This window comes from Leishmania major, chromosome 36 (genome assembly GCF_000002725.2).
Source record: "Leishmania major strain Friedlin complete genome, chromosome 36".
NCBI classification, from domain to species: domain Eukaryota; phylum Euglenozoa; class Kinetoplastea; order Trypanosomatida; family Trypanosomatidae; genus Leishmania; species Leishmania major.
In genome coordinates, this window is record NC_007287.2 from 2,066,112 (window position 1) to 2,080,003 (window position 13,892).

The 13,892-nt window shown below is 57.0% G+C and overlaps 4 protein-coding genes across 4 annotated transcripts; all 4 read right to left on the reverse strand.

Annotated features, from left to right (window-relative positions):
• Window positions 1–578: 578 nt before the first annotated feature.
• LMJF_36_5340 (conserved hypothetical protein) lies at window positions 579–3,188 on the reverse strand (the record flags this gene model as incomplete). The annotated part of the gene is made up of 1 exon (XM_001687068.1): window positions 579–3,188. The coding sequence occupies one exon, from the start codon at window positions 3,186–3,188 to the stop codon at window positions 579–581; it is 2,610 nt and encodes an 869-aa protein (XP_001687120.1).
• A 1,768-nt stretch (window positions 3,189–4,956) lies between these two features.
• LMJF_36_5350 (putative protein kinase) lies at window positions 4,957–8,724 on the reverse strand (the record flags this gene model as incomplete). Its single annotated transcript, XM_001687069.1, has 1 exon — window positions 4,957–8,724. The coding sequence occupies one exon, from the start codon at window positions 8,722–8,724 to the stop codon at window positions 4,957–4,959; it is 3,768 nt and encodes a 1,255-aa protein (XP_001687121.1).
• Window positions 8,725–9,636: 912 nt separating this feature from the next.
• On the reverse strand, window positions 9,637–10,503 carry LMJF_36_5360 (putative ubiquinone biosynthesis methyltransferase; the record flags this gene model as incomplete). The annotated part of the gene is made up of 1 exon (XM_001687070.1): window positions 9,637–10,503. One exon carries the CDS (start codon window positions 10,501–10,503, stop codon window positions 9,637–9,639), a length of 867 nt encoding a protein of 288 aa, XP_001687122.1.
• Window positions 10,504–10,975: 472 nt separating this feature from the next.
• Window positions 10,976–12,616, reverse strand: LMJF_36_5365 (conserved hypothetical protein; the record flags this gene model as incomplete). The annotated part of the gene is made up of 1 exon (XM_001687071.1): window positions 10,976–12,616. One exon carries the CDS (start codon window positions 12,614–12,616, stop codon window positions 10,976–10,978), a length of 1,641 nt encoding a protein of 546 aa, XP_001687123.1.
• Between the last annotated feature and the right edge of the window lie 1,276 nt (window positions 12,617–13,892).

Below are 13,892 nucleotides of genomic sequence, written 5' to 3' on the forward strand. Positions count from 1 at the left end.
GGATGATGAGGGAAGCACCGCGGGCGGGAGCGGCAGATAGAAGTTGGGCACAGAAAGACCCGCTCTTGGAGAAGAAAGATCGAAAACGCGAGAGAAGGGAAGGGCAGGGCGGTGTAGAGAGAGAAGCGGAGAAGTCGAGTACATGGGGCCCAGAAACAAAAACAGAAGAGGAGGGAGAGATGGTTGGGAGATGGGATAGACGTCTAAGACAGAGAGCAGGGGTACCAAGAGACGCCCATCAACCAATGATCTCCTGAGAATTCCAGAGCGAAACCAAAAACAAAAGACGAAGAAAAACGAAGAGGGAGACGAGAGCATTCCGCACCGACGAGCACGCGCACAACGACATGCGTGACGACATCCACGCCAACACCTTTGCATGCCGGTCATACATCAGGGAGGCCAGCCGACAAAGCTATAAAGACGAGCGAGAGGGGGGAGAGACGCACGAACGGGTCAGAAAGAAGTGCCCGAGATATGAAAGGACTCCACGCGCACACACCAAAATCACTAGAGAAACACACACACACACACAATCCTGCACCCCTGTGCGCTGCCTAGGCGCTGCCTTTGATACCTCAAACATTGGAGATGGGAGGTAAGCGGCCACATGCGGCGTAGTCCACGTCTGTCCCCGTCACGATGATGCTAGAGCGAATCGAGTGATTCTTGTGGAGCCTCGTGCAAGCTGTGTTGGAAGAGGAGGGTCGGCAGGGCTGCAGCACCGCCGGTGTAGTGGCAGCGCAGTGTTCCTGAACAGCTGCAGTAGCGACAGGGGCCATGATCTCGGTAGTCGCGGCTGCCACAGCGGTGTCCGGCGCGGCGCCAGCGTCCTTAAAGCTGCCCGTGGTGGAGTTATACGGCAGCAGCGACGTCTGCCGGTCGTAATCCTTGAGAGCCGCGTACAGCTCCGGGTGCACGTAAGAGGCAAGGTAGTTCTCGACGAGGTCTCGCAGCTGGGCGAAGAGGGGCACGAGGAGACGGTATCGCCGCTCCGTCAGCTGCAGCCGGCGCGCCATCAGCTCCTTCTCTTCCTGCGCCCTCTTGACCTTGTACCCGCCCATTGTCTCCGCCTCCACCTGCAGGGCAACCGTCTTGTCTCTCAGTGTTGACACATTGCGCTGGTACGCCTGTAACTCCTTTGTGAGCTTGTCGTTCAGCTCCGTCAGTTGGCGGTACCCTGCCTGGTCACCGATCGCGCACTCCAGGCGCTCAATCGTGCGCTTCGCGATGAGTAGCTCGCTGCGGAGGTCGCGGCTCTCTGCCTGCAGAGCCTTCAAGGCCTCTTCGTGCTTCAGGCCGGTCAAGCGCGCCTCCTGCTCCATTTCCCGAATGCGCTCCTGTAGACGGCGCACGTTACGCTCCGCCATGTCAGCGCGCTCGCACTCCTTCGCGTGCGCAGACTCCTGTGAGTGGAGCTCCTCTGTGAGTTGGCTCTTCAGCTGCTCCGCCTCGACGCGCAGCTGCTCTACATGGTTAGTGTGGGTGCGCTGCTGCTTCGTTGCCGTCTCGGTCATCTCGCTAATCTTTGTCCGGAGGTTTTCGCACTCGGCGTTGAGGTAGATGGTGTTGTGGATGTACTCAGAGTCTTTCCTCGCGGTATCAGAGCGAAGACGCTCGAGCTCCTCGCTTGCGGTCGTGTGACGGGCGGTAACTTCTGTGAGCTGCTCGTACAGCTCGTGCTCCCGTTTACTGGAAGACTCCTGAAGCGAGTCCAGCTCGCTACGGAGGAAGTCACGCTCCTTCTCCGTCGTCGTGAGATGCGTTCGCAGCGCATTCGTATCCAGCTCATGCTCTCGGACAAGCTGAGCGCTGACAGACTCTTGCTTCGCAATATCTGCCTTCAGCACCGCAATGGTCTCGAACGCCTCGCGATCCTTGCGCTCCATCGTCTCCTGCAGCCGCTGCAGCCGTGTCTTGAGGCTGTCAATCTCGGCACGGGTGAGAATCTTGTGGTTAAACTTGTCGTCCTCGGCCGTCTCCTTCGCCTTCAAAGCAATTTCAAGGTCTTTCTTCTGATTGGCCAGCTCCGCCTGCATCGCTGTGTTGGTGGCGTGGTCAGTCTGCGCCTGCTGGGCAGCGTTATGCGAGACTGATGTGAGCTCCTCCTTCACCGCCGCGCACTCCTGCCGCACTTCGGACAGCTCAACACTTAGCTTCTCCGCCTCGGTGCGGTGCACGTCAAGCTCCAGCTCCAGCTGGCGCTGCTGCACAGCAGCGGCCGAAAGGGCCTGCATCATCTCTGTCAGCGCACTCTGGCGGGCCACCTCTGCGTCGCGGCGCAGCTGCCCGGCCGCCTCCAGCTCCGCCTGCCGCTTCTGGGCAAGCTCGTGTAGTCGCTTGTTGTCCTCACGCACAGACTCCAGCTGCGTGTTCAAGATGCCGACCAGCAAGTTCGACTTCTCCTCCTGCTTGCGGACGTGGTCCACCTCCTCCTGCAGCTCCGTGGCCGTCGCCTTGTAGCGCTCTGTCTCCGCCTGCATCACGCGCAAGAGCATGACTGTCTCCTCATCGTCTGATGGTGCCACTGCCGCAGACTTCTTAGCGCGTGTATCCTCCTCCTCGGCGGCGGCAGCGGCGGCAGCGGCGGCAGCGGCGGCAGCGGCTTCCGCAGCGTTCGTTGCCTTCGCCTGCTCGAGTTCCAACGCAGCGCACTTCATCTCCAGCTCTTGGTGAGCCTGCTGCAGTGCATCGTACTCTGCCTCCCACTTTCGCTGCGCCTCTTGGTGCGCCTGATCCGCTGCGGCCATCCGCTGCTGCGAGTCCGTATGCCGCAGCTGCGTCAGCTCCAATTCGTTTGTGAGTAACCCTACCCGGCGCAGCGCAGACACTTTCTCTCTCTCCAGCAAATCATTCTCCTGCACCTTGAGCGCCAGCGTCGCCTGAACCTCCTGCAGCTCCTGCACCTTCTGCGCAACGCTGGCAGCCATTTCTCGCTCCTTGGCATCGTAGTAGGCCTTGCGTTCCACCTCGGCTAACGTGTTGCGCAGATCCCTTTCGCGATTCCGATGCGCCTCGAGTAGCTTTCTCCACTCCTCCTCGATGAGCTGGCGCAGTTCACTTTCCTCGTTACGGAGACGCCCCTTTTCCGTCTCTTGGCGCAGAAGCTCGGCCTCCTGCGCTAGCTCCGCTTCCCTGGCAGCGAGTGCCAGAGACGACTTGGCACGGCCTGCTTTTTTCGCTGGCATGTGTGCCTTCTAGGTGTACAACGTTGCGTTGCAAACGCGACCTCGGGTTGCTGAGAAGGGGGATACAAGGAAAAAAAAGGGAGCGAACGGGTTCCTTTCTGGTGTACGGATGTGGGAACGGCACCTGCGGAGTGTGTGACGGCCAAAAGCACGTACACGGGAAACGCACAACAACGGCGAGAAGCACAGGCCTGCAAAAAAAAAGAGAGAGAAGACAGACTGGAATAGCGCAGTCTTATTCGCGGCGCCCAGTGTGAAATGTCCACTAGCACTTCGTCGCCACTCCTACGTAGAGGCACGCGACAAGGAGGAGGAAGACACAGAGCACGAGGAAAACGTGATAAGGAAACGTGTGGCAGCGCGAGGAGTGGGAAAAAGGCAGAACAGATAGATGAGGAGGGAGATGCACAATGCTGTGTCGCGCTGTGAGTAGCTCCGTTGCTAATACCTTTCCAGGTGAGCTCAGAGGCATCGTCCCTTCACGAGGAACATATGATTTTGTATTATTAGTCTATTTTTTTTGTTCGTTGTTGCTGAAACGCACCAGCGTGCAGAGGGCCAACACATCATCTGGCGAGCACGACAGCACACCGAGACACTTTCGCGCGCTTTCACCGTATCGCCTACAGAGCGAGAGCGCCGCCAACAAAATGAAAGCGTGCGAGAAAGCGAAAACAAAGCAGTCCGTTCCATCGTGTCACGTGCGCGAGTGCGACTCGCAGAAGGAGGGGGGAGGGGGGACGCGCTCGGTGCAGGCGACGTCCCCCGCGCATTTCTTCGTTTGTTGTTGTCATCGTTCAGGGAGAAAGATGGGAAAGTCACATGGAAAGCACCTGTGGCAGGAGGACGCAGGAGAGCACAGAAGGAGGTGGGCGGAGTGTATGTACGGTTAGCTGGTCCGCTCAGCGCAACATGGAGTGAAACCTAAGCAAAAACAAAGTTCCGGAAGGAACGGAAACGGAAGAGAATCACAATTCTATGGCGCCAACAGAGATATCAAAACTGGAAAAGATGAACATGCAGAAGCTGAAAAAAAAAGCGAAAAGGAAGAGGCGGAGGCGACGCTGGAAGTGGTAGATGGGGAGCAGAGGGAGCCGCGACAAACGCCGCGGCAACAGCTATACTGGCGACAACAACACCAGCGGAAATGAGAAACGGAGAGCACGTCGACCGCTTCTCCACCCCTCACTCCCCTCCCCCTCTCCCTCCTTTTCCTCTTACACCGCTTGCCTCTCTACGTATTTTCTTCGTTCTATGGGGAAGGACGGATGCTTAAACGGACGCAAACGCGAGAAGGGGGATGCGGTCGAAAAAGGCGGCAAGAAAAAGTGGTGAAGCAACACGAACCGACATTGACATACATGCGTGACAGCATCGAGAGTGGAAGTGGTGGCTGCGGCAGAGGGGGTGGGGGCGCGAAGAAAGACACCATCAGAAGAGAAATGGGGAATAATGTGATCAAGTAGCACTCTGGCACGGCACACAGCACACACCTCATCATCACTTGCATGCACATGCAGTCCGAAATTCGGCCACAACGCCACACGAATCGGTGTCGCCGTGACATCCTTTGTCGTTCCTGTCAAGCCTCACCAGATCGCAGTGCCGCAGTGCCACTGCCCTCGTCGTGGTCACGCATCTAGCGCAGCGTTTCACAAGGGTAATCTAAGGATAGCAACAGCAAAAAGGGGGAAAATGCGCAGCAAAACAGTGGAGAAGAAGATACGCGTAAACACGAAATCAACCAACTAAAGATGCGCTGTCTTCTTCATCTCCTGAAATTGTTGTTGAGGACCGTCTCCAGCTGCGACAGAATTCCGGTTTGATCGACGAGAAAAGGCTCAGCGGTGCCGTCCGCGTTGATGTAATACTTTTGGCCAACGTTATGGCGCCGGTCGCTCTGCCAGCGAATGTCCACCATAGCGTTGCAAACGACTTGCGAGCGCAGGTTCGAGAGGCGGAACAGCGTGAAAGACCCAGACGGGTCGGGGAATACTTTTCGAATGTACACGAACTTCGTATCCCGCGGCACGTGGGACATGCTACGGTGGTGGATGTAGGCAGCATGCACCGCCGCCGGAGTAAGTCCCTCGGCCTTCAAGCGGGTAAACTCATCTACAAATCCAGTGATGCAGCGTAGCACGCCGCCCAGGTACCGCTGCGCCTCAGGCAGGCTAAGAATGCGTGCCTCTTCGTCATAAAACGTTTGTACGTGTGGGTGGGGTTGGCTGCGGTTCGTGCTCTCGTTGTTCATGCACGGCACGTAGAGGATCAGTTTCGAGTACACGTCCAACACAGCAGTGCCGACACCTGCCTCGGTGGGAAACATGGCCCCGTAGCGACCAGGCTGCAGTGAGTAGTACATGACGATGGTGTCCTCGTTTGTGAAAGAGTAAAAACGCACCCAGCCACCGCTAAGAAAGTCGTCCAAGAATTGCTGGCGATTCCGCTCCTCGCGCGGCAACGCCAAAAAGGCGCCGTTGGGCCGGCCCAGCACATGGCTGTATGTCGGAGCACCCCCCTGGCCAAGAGCAACAGTCGCAGCCCCTGCTCCGTCCGCCGGCCTTGTTGTCGAAATGTTGCACGTGGGCGCCATTGCGTTCGTCATGGAGTAGCGCGACGGCAGGATGGAGGCAAAGTTCTTGGGAGGAATCGCAGCAGGGGCCTGGAAGACACCGAGGTGTGCCTTCAAAGCGGCTGCAGGAGATGGCGCGGCTGGGCCGCGGCGCGGCAGTGGTGGACCGCCCTGTGCGGTATGCCCGCTAACGGAGGGAGCACGCTGCTGATGTGCTCGCCCGCGTGGCACCTCAGGCGGCATGATGGCATGCTTCACCACGTGCTCCTCCACGGCGGCTCGCTTCGCCGTACCGGATGAAGACGGCGCATGCACGGGCTGCTGCCACTCCTCGCGACGGCGCTTGTGGGGGCTCTGAAGCCCCTTCTCCGCTCTCGATAAAGAGGCGCTGCGCGGCACACGCGGCTGATGCTGCAGCTCGCGCGGCCGGTCCGCGACCTCGGCGCGGATTGTGATGACTTCCGCGCGCGCCATCTCCAGGCTCTCTGCGCGGCGACGAGCAGCAATGCCGATGATCTCACCGTTGCAGTTGTACTGCGGCGGTGTGGCCGGCCCGGACAAGAGGGGGTCACGGGGCAGTGCCTGCTTCCGCTGCTCCACCTCCTCCATGATATCGCGCAGCTCGGCCGAGCTGCGCGGCTCCACCTGTGCGCGCGACTCCTTGCTTGGTACCTGCACCTGCGGCGGCAAGTCTAGTGAAAGGCTGCCGCTAGACGAGGTGGATGGTCGGCCACGCCGACTACCTGCGCGCTCCCGTTTCTGCGAGGATTCGCGGCCGGTGGCAGGTGCGCGTGCGCTCACCTTGGGAAAGTCAGCCTCGCGGTGCTCGGCTACCATTGCGTCGAAGTCCACCACACTGTGCGCATTCGGGTCTCCAATGCTGATGCGGCCACCGGTCGATGTGCGGTTATACGTGGGGCGTCCGGAGCGGCAGAGGCTGTCGCGCAGCTTCGGCTCACTCTGGGGAACCTCAGGCAGCTGTACCTCCAGCAGGCTCGGTCTCTTCGGCTCGTCCCAGAGCATCGTGTGCATGCGAGACGATCGCCGCGGTGAGGGACTTTCGCTCGGGCCGCGACAGCGCAAGGTATGCCCCTGTAGCTTTGCGGTGGAGGTGAAGCGCTTCGCGCACGTCACACAGACAAAGTTGACGTCTTTGAACTTGCCGGAGTACGCACATTTCATGCAAACATCGTAGTCGCACTTGTAGCATCGGAATGCCGGTGACTCGCCCGTGATCTTAAGAATGCCGCGATCGCACACATTGCAATCGAAGCCGTTGTAGCCGTGCGGCATCGAGGTCAACTTTGTCATTACATGCCCGTTCATGCATTTGAACTCGCGCTCGATCTCGGCTGTCATGTCGCGTGGCAACGATACCACGGCGCGAAGGTTCCAACGAGTGGCGGTGTCGCGCCCCGGGTACACCACTGCGTATTGGACCGGGCTAGAACGCACAAGTCTGCCCCGCTCCTGCTCGGTCAAGCTGACGCTGCGACGCACTGATCGAGACGTGCGAGATGCGGCTACCTCGCGATCGGCAGCCTCTGACACCAATGAGACGCTGCCACACCTCCCACGGGCAGACTGGCGAGCCAGAAACTGATTGCGCACCTTTCCTCGCTGCACCTCCTCGGACTGGAGGATGTCAACCCTGGCGTCCTCTTCCGCCCGCGCCAGAGTAAGAAGGCTCCAGAGGACATTGTAGGTTTCGTAGTACTCAAGCTCCAGCTGCGCACGACCGCGTTGCTCAGTGGCTTCGATACGCTCTAGCCCTTCGCGCAGCACTGCCTCCGCCGATCGCTTCGGGCGGAATTGTAGATTCTCGGCAAGGTTGTTCAGAGGCAGGCCACTCGACGGCGAAGGTTCCAGCAAGTTGAGCTTCTGGAGCAGCGAAAGTGGGCAGGACAGTGGCCGGCGGTTCCACACAGAGTCCTCGAGCACCTCCATCAGCGTGGCGCGCCGCGAAGGCTCGCGGTGCAACACGCGCTCCACAAGTCGGCAGAGCTGTGGATCTCCCCTCCACTCCCTTGGCCAACTCCACGCAGCACCCGCTACAGCGTTGAAGAGGACAAGCGATTTGTGCTCCTTGTCCAGTTGGCGCATACCTTTCTGTTCGATCGCCTCCAGATACGGATTCATGCGTGTCAAGAGCACGTAGAGGACTACACCAATACTCCACGTGTCCACCTCCTTGCCATAGCTCAGCGAAGGGGCGTCCGAGTTTTTTGTCATTCGCTTGTAAACCTCAGTCGCCATTTCAGGAGCCATGTACATTGCTGTACCGGCGACCGTCTTGCGAGGATGCGCCTCTGATATGCGGCTGGAAAGTCCAAAATCTGTTATCTTCAAACTACCTTCGCTGTCAAACAGGAGATTCTGTGGCTTCAGGTCGCGGTGAATGCAGCCTTTGGAATGAATGTAGGAGATGGTGTTCACCAGGGCCCACCCAATCCACAAGATCTCTGGCACGTCAAGACTCCTGCTGGCTATGACGTCGTGAAGCGACTTGCCTGCGCATCTCTCCATTACTACGTAGGCACGATCTTCATCCCTACCAGCAGCGTAGAATTTGACAATGTTGGGATGGCGCGAGAAATGGCTCATGAGTGTCACCTCCTCCTTCAGTCGCTTCCAGTCGTTTTCGCTCATGCGTTTCGATGACACCTTGAGCGCGTAGGCCTCGCCGCTGTTCGAAACGGCATCAAATACCTTTCCAAACCCACCCTTTCCAAGCAGCCCGGTGGTAACCAGTCTAAGGTTCTCCTCCTCAAAATAGACCGTCATGTGCTCCAGTGGATGATCATCATCCTCTGTTTGGTCAACGACACATTTTTGGATGTGCGGCGTCTTCACGGTGCTTCCAAGTCGAGAGATGGCTGGGGTCTGCGACAAATCGCGCGGCATAGATATCGCTCCACCCCGTGGTGGAGTCCTCGACAACGAGCGGCAAAAGTGCGACATCAGAAGCCAAACGAACGAATTTCTACTCTGTGGATACACCAGAGTCTAGCAGACAGCACTGTTGACGTTCGTGGTGGTACCCGGGCGCGCTTCTAAACTGAAGAAAAAAAACTCTATGGAGACAGCAGCGACAGGTCACGTTAGTGGTTCTACCTCGGCCCTTCTGTTTTTTGTTTTCATTAGCAAGTATTTCACCTTTTCCCTCACACGCCGCGACTACATGCAACGCGTGGAAGTCGAGATCGCTCGACTTTTCGCTACGCATAAGAGCGTTTGGTTGTTGTTGTTGTTGTTTGGAGAGGCAAGTATTGGCATCAGTATTGAAACGTGAAGAACATCGATTGAGGCAACGACTATTTTTTTTTTGTGCTGAGCAACCTTGGAAACATATTTGTGGGTGCATGCTACATGGGAAGTGTGCGGAAGACCACGAGGCACTCTCAGCACAGCTGCAGATGCTTCCAACGGAGCCATTCAAAACGTCCTTAGACGAAACCCATGTTAACGCCAAAATATCAACGTTTTCCTTAGACAAGGTGAACACAACTTTCGTTTGTTTTCTTCGATGCGGCAATACAACATCAACATGAAATGTGCGGATGTAGTGCGGCAGAGAGACACGTAGAGGGTGCTAAAGGCACTGCATTGGCAGATCAAAAAAAAGCTACTTTGACAACTATGAGGTGGGGGAAAAAAGAGCCACCTAGTGGCAAAGAACGGAGATGATAGGATCACACAAGCGACCGCGCCTGCAGCCTGCAAGAGCTGCCTCGCTGTAGTTTACAGTACTAATCCTACTCTTTTCGTCGTTTTTTTTGCCACCGCTTCGGACATCTTTGTCAGACCGAAGACGAACAAGATCGTTTATTTTCTTCGAAAGAGCTACTGCCATGGTGCTACGTGCTCCAGAGTCTACGCGGAATTCGGCTCTGGTCTTACCTCCGATGTCGCCTCTGAAGCATTCTGAGTGGGAATGTCACAGCCGGTCCTTGTGGTTATTGGTGTGAGAGTAGTCTTCACACCGGTATGAATGCACACAATGCCACCAGTCAAGTTCTCATAGCGCACATACCCAAAACCAGCGTCGCGGATCATCTGCGCAAACGTCTCCTGGTCGGGAAAAGCGCGTATGCTATCCACTAAATAGCGGTAGCTCTCTTCATCCGCCAGCATGCGCCCCACCTGTGGCATAAAGCCGTAAGACCAGAGGTCGTAAGGCCCGCTCAAAAGTGGGCAGGTCAGCTTGCTGAACTCGAGCACGTGCAGCGCACCACCTACCTTGAGGACGCGAAAAGCCTCGCGCAGCGCCTTTGGCCTATCGCTGAAGTTGCGAATGCCAAAGGACACTGTGTAGCAGTCAAACGCGCCGTTCTCGAACGGAAGCTCCTCGCCACTTGCGCAGGCCCAGTCGATGTCCATGTAGCCCTCGCGCTCCGCACGCTTCTGACCTTCCTTGAGCATCATAGCGTTTATATCACATACAACAACTTTTGTGCCATCAAGAGTCTTCGGCACTATACCAAAAGACTGCCCGCGGGCACGGATACTGTCAGTTATCCTGAAGGCAATATCGCCCGTTCCACCCGCAACATCCAGGAACTTGCCACCAGGCAACGGGCAAACACAATGCTCGACAAAGTGCTTTTTCCAGATACGGTGAATGCCTAAAGAGAGAACGTCGTTCATCATGTCGTACTTGGACGCCACGGTGTCGAAGACTTTCTTCACGTAGGCATCACCAAGGCCCATGTTACGGCCCAATCGTGTGTAATGCAGCATTTTTTATGCCTTATATATATATATATATATATATATATATATATATGCGTAGCCTTCCAAGTATGCGTTCCTTATATTGCCTCGATGGTATGACTCGAGTGTGTTCAGCTATGTTTTCTGGAAATCCTCGATATGCACAGGAGTGAAGTAAAAAGTGGGAATGATGACATGGTTACACTAAGTGCAGCTTTAACGAGTCGTGTACACCAGGATAGAAATGGTTAGCGATTCCCTAAAGGATACCTTGCTCTTCAACGACCTACGTCCCTCACACAAAAAATAAGCTCGGTCTCGCTACTCAGCGGCCACTCTTTGCAAGAGTTGTGCACGCTGAAAACAAGATTAAACACACGCACTGACACAAGGCAGTGCGGTAGCACGGTCACGTAGAAGTGAGAAACAGCCGTATTCCCAGAGACACTTTGTTTTCGTCAGATGCATAGTTTTCTTTTAAAACACCTTTTTTCTAGATCTATGAGGTGGAGTCCGAGAGCACGTGCAAGTCGCCATCATCACCCCCAACACAAATTGCGTTGTGTTTGTTAGACGCCGAAACGCTACATATCTGCTGTGACCAGTCAGAAAATGGGCAAGAGAAAAGAAGAGACGGGGACCATGTGCTCTTCTTCAAATCAGAGGGCAAAAACCCGCATTCGTCATCGCTCTCACGCTCAGGCAGAAGCACACTGGAGGCCCTGAAGTCGCCCATAAATGATCTTTGCTTATTTTTCTGCGTACCGGTGAAGCTGCATTTTGAAACACCAGCGGTCGAGTGGCTTTCGGTCGCACAGGGAGGGCGACCGATATCGTAAAACAAAAGACTGTTTGACGAAACGTGGGGGTAAATGAGACAATTGAGCAAAGGCATAACAGAGAGCTTCGGTGGTGAGAGGTTGGCTGAAAGTTGCGTGCGGCGCGAGTCGCTGGTGCTGACGCGCGTCACTTCTTCAAAAGACGACGCACCGATTGAGAAGCAAGCAATGTCACCCGAATCCGTGTTGAGCCACAACGTCAGCGCACCGCACCTACACGACGATGATGGGTCGATAACGTGCAGCGCTTCGATCTCTCCACCGACAGAACTTATTGCAACAGGCTCGTTACGCTTTCGCAAGTCCCAGAGTACGAGCATTCCATCTTTGGTCCCGGTCAGTAATTCAACGCAATTACTACGATCCGCTACTTCAACGGCCGTGATTGCTGTTCCTTGCGCAATTCGTCGCGTGCCCGGGTTACACGCACTCAAAATAGCAGGTGGGGGCGGGGCCTCAGTACAAAGCACAGGGCTTGCAGTCCGCACATCGACAAGTGCAGTGCAGCCATTGGACAAAGAAGCGACAGCAACGGTGTCTGACACTGTTACTACGGCGGTGGTTGCAAAGACGCCATTCCCAAGTCGAGAGCAGCGGTCAAATTGCAAAGCGCGAAGGTTGTACGTACGGAGCGGCTCTCCTGTTGCTTCATCCAAGTCCTCCAGGTCAAAAATATCGAGCTGTTGAGCACCACTATAGCCGCAAATGGTGTTTAATGAACTGCCGAGAAACTGTGTGACTAAAAGGCCAAAGCTGATCCTATTTTCTCCTCCTAATCGTGCTTGTACCGTGGCCGATTTGAGCTCCAGAACTGGCTTCGATGTTTCCCATGGCACGTTGTCATCTGCGAGCCACGAGGACGCGCCGAAAAGCTGAAAACCGGAGCGTTGAGCCGCAATGATGTATTCATCTCTGGGGTCCCACTCAGTGCTCAGGATGGAATTTCTGAACGTGTCCAATGGTGAGACGAGCAGCTCCCCATCGTCACTGTTGCGAGCAGGGTGTAGGCTTGAGACAACAGTGCGAATTACTGGTGCTTTGCCAGGTGCAAATGCGTTATATGGGTACGAGCGACGACCATATTTGGAGTGCGCGAAAAATCCACTGCAGAGGTGTGGACGAAGATGGCGAAGCTGCGAAGCCAGTGTTTTGGTTGTTCGTGAACCGATAGGATATGAGTCCGCATATTCTCCGTCGCGCCATCGCTTCATTCTGCTTTTTGTTCCCTCTGTTTCACCTTTTATTGGCAGCGCCACCCTTTTTTGGGCGGTGCCAATGAATCCGGTCAGGGTGGTCTGCATGGACGCCTGTTGGATGATTGTCGCAAAAAGAACCGAGAGGCGAAGGAAAGGGAGAAGCAGAGATTTCGGATGGGGTCATTGGCAGCGGCCGCGCGTCGGGTTGGTGGCGTTTCCGCTTGGCGCTGCCTTTTGTGGCCCCGTTTCCCCTGCCCCCGGGGGGGGGGCATTGGCCGGCCTCCCGAGGGCCGTTCCTTGGGCCCTTAGGGGGACCCCAGGGCCCCTCGCTTACCCCCCAACCCCAGAGGGCACCTCCCGCCGCCGCGACCGCGCCTGGGCGCCGAAGGCAGAAAAGCACAACTGCTGAGCCAGCAGGGAAAAAAAATGGAGACGAGAGCCAGAAGTCGCACCAAAGTGCTCCAGCGACCTGGGGCGGAGGGGTCTCACGCGGAGACGGGGCTCCTCTGCCCTCCTGCGTGGGCGCTTTCTTTCGGAAACAAAACGCTGGGCGGGCGGAGGCCGCTACGCTTCTCATCTCGATCGCTTTTCGCAGGCCGGAAAAAAAAAATATATATCACTTTTCTTTGAAGGCAAAGTCCACCGCGAACACACCAGCAACAGCGTATACACGCCGCCGCAACCACAGCGCCCCCACCCTCTGGCCGCACGGCGGCGACATCTCCTGGTCGCCGAGAACGAGCCGCCCTGCCGCCGAACCGCGCCACGCGCCCAACAGCACCTGCCCATCCCTTCCTCCGGTACGTGCTGCGCGGTCGGCGTCACAGGGCTCTGCTCGAGGGCGGTGGCGGTGGCGTCCGCCCTGCGGGGTAACAGAGGTGGTGGTGGTGGTGGTGGTGGTGGTCCAGGCGCGTGCCGGATGAGCTCGAGGAACAAGTCCGCCAGCCTCCGGTGAGAGCCCTTCTGAGCCCCTGCAACCCGGCCGTATGCCATGCTTCCGGCACCCGTGCCCTCATGATATCAGCCCACCGGGTCGGACGCAGGAGACGCCGCATGCTCTGCGCACACACGCACCCTGGCGTCGATTCGCATGGTGCCCTTCGCGCCCCTTTTCGCCCACCGCTCTTGCGCATCGGACAACCGCATGCCTTGCATGGATGCGGTACGCCCATGCCAGCTGTGCATGGCAGCGCCCGCGCTGCCGTGCGCTCGCCTTTTCATCCAGGTCTTGTGGCCTGCCTCAGGGCACCGCGGCGATGCGGGTGGCGGTCATCCTCCTCCATCTCCGTCGATGCCATGGCGGCGCGTCGGAATGGGCTGGCCCACATGCGCCGCGACGGGTGGAACGCTGCCATGGGTTTGCGCACAGGGGGGCAGCCAC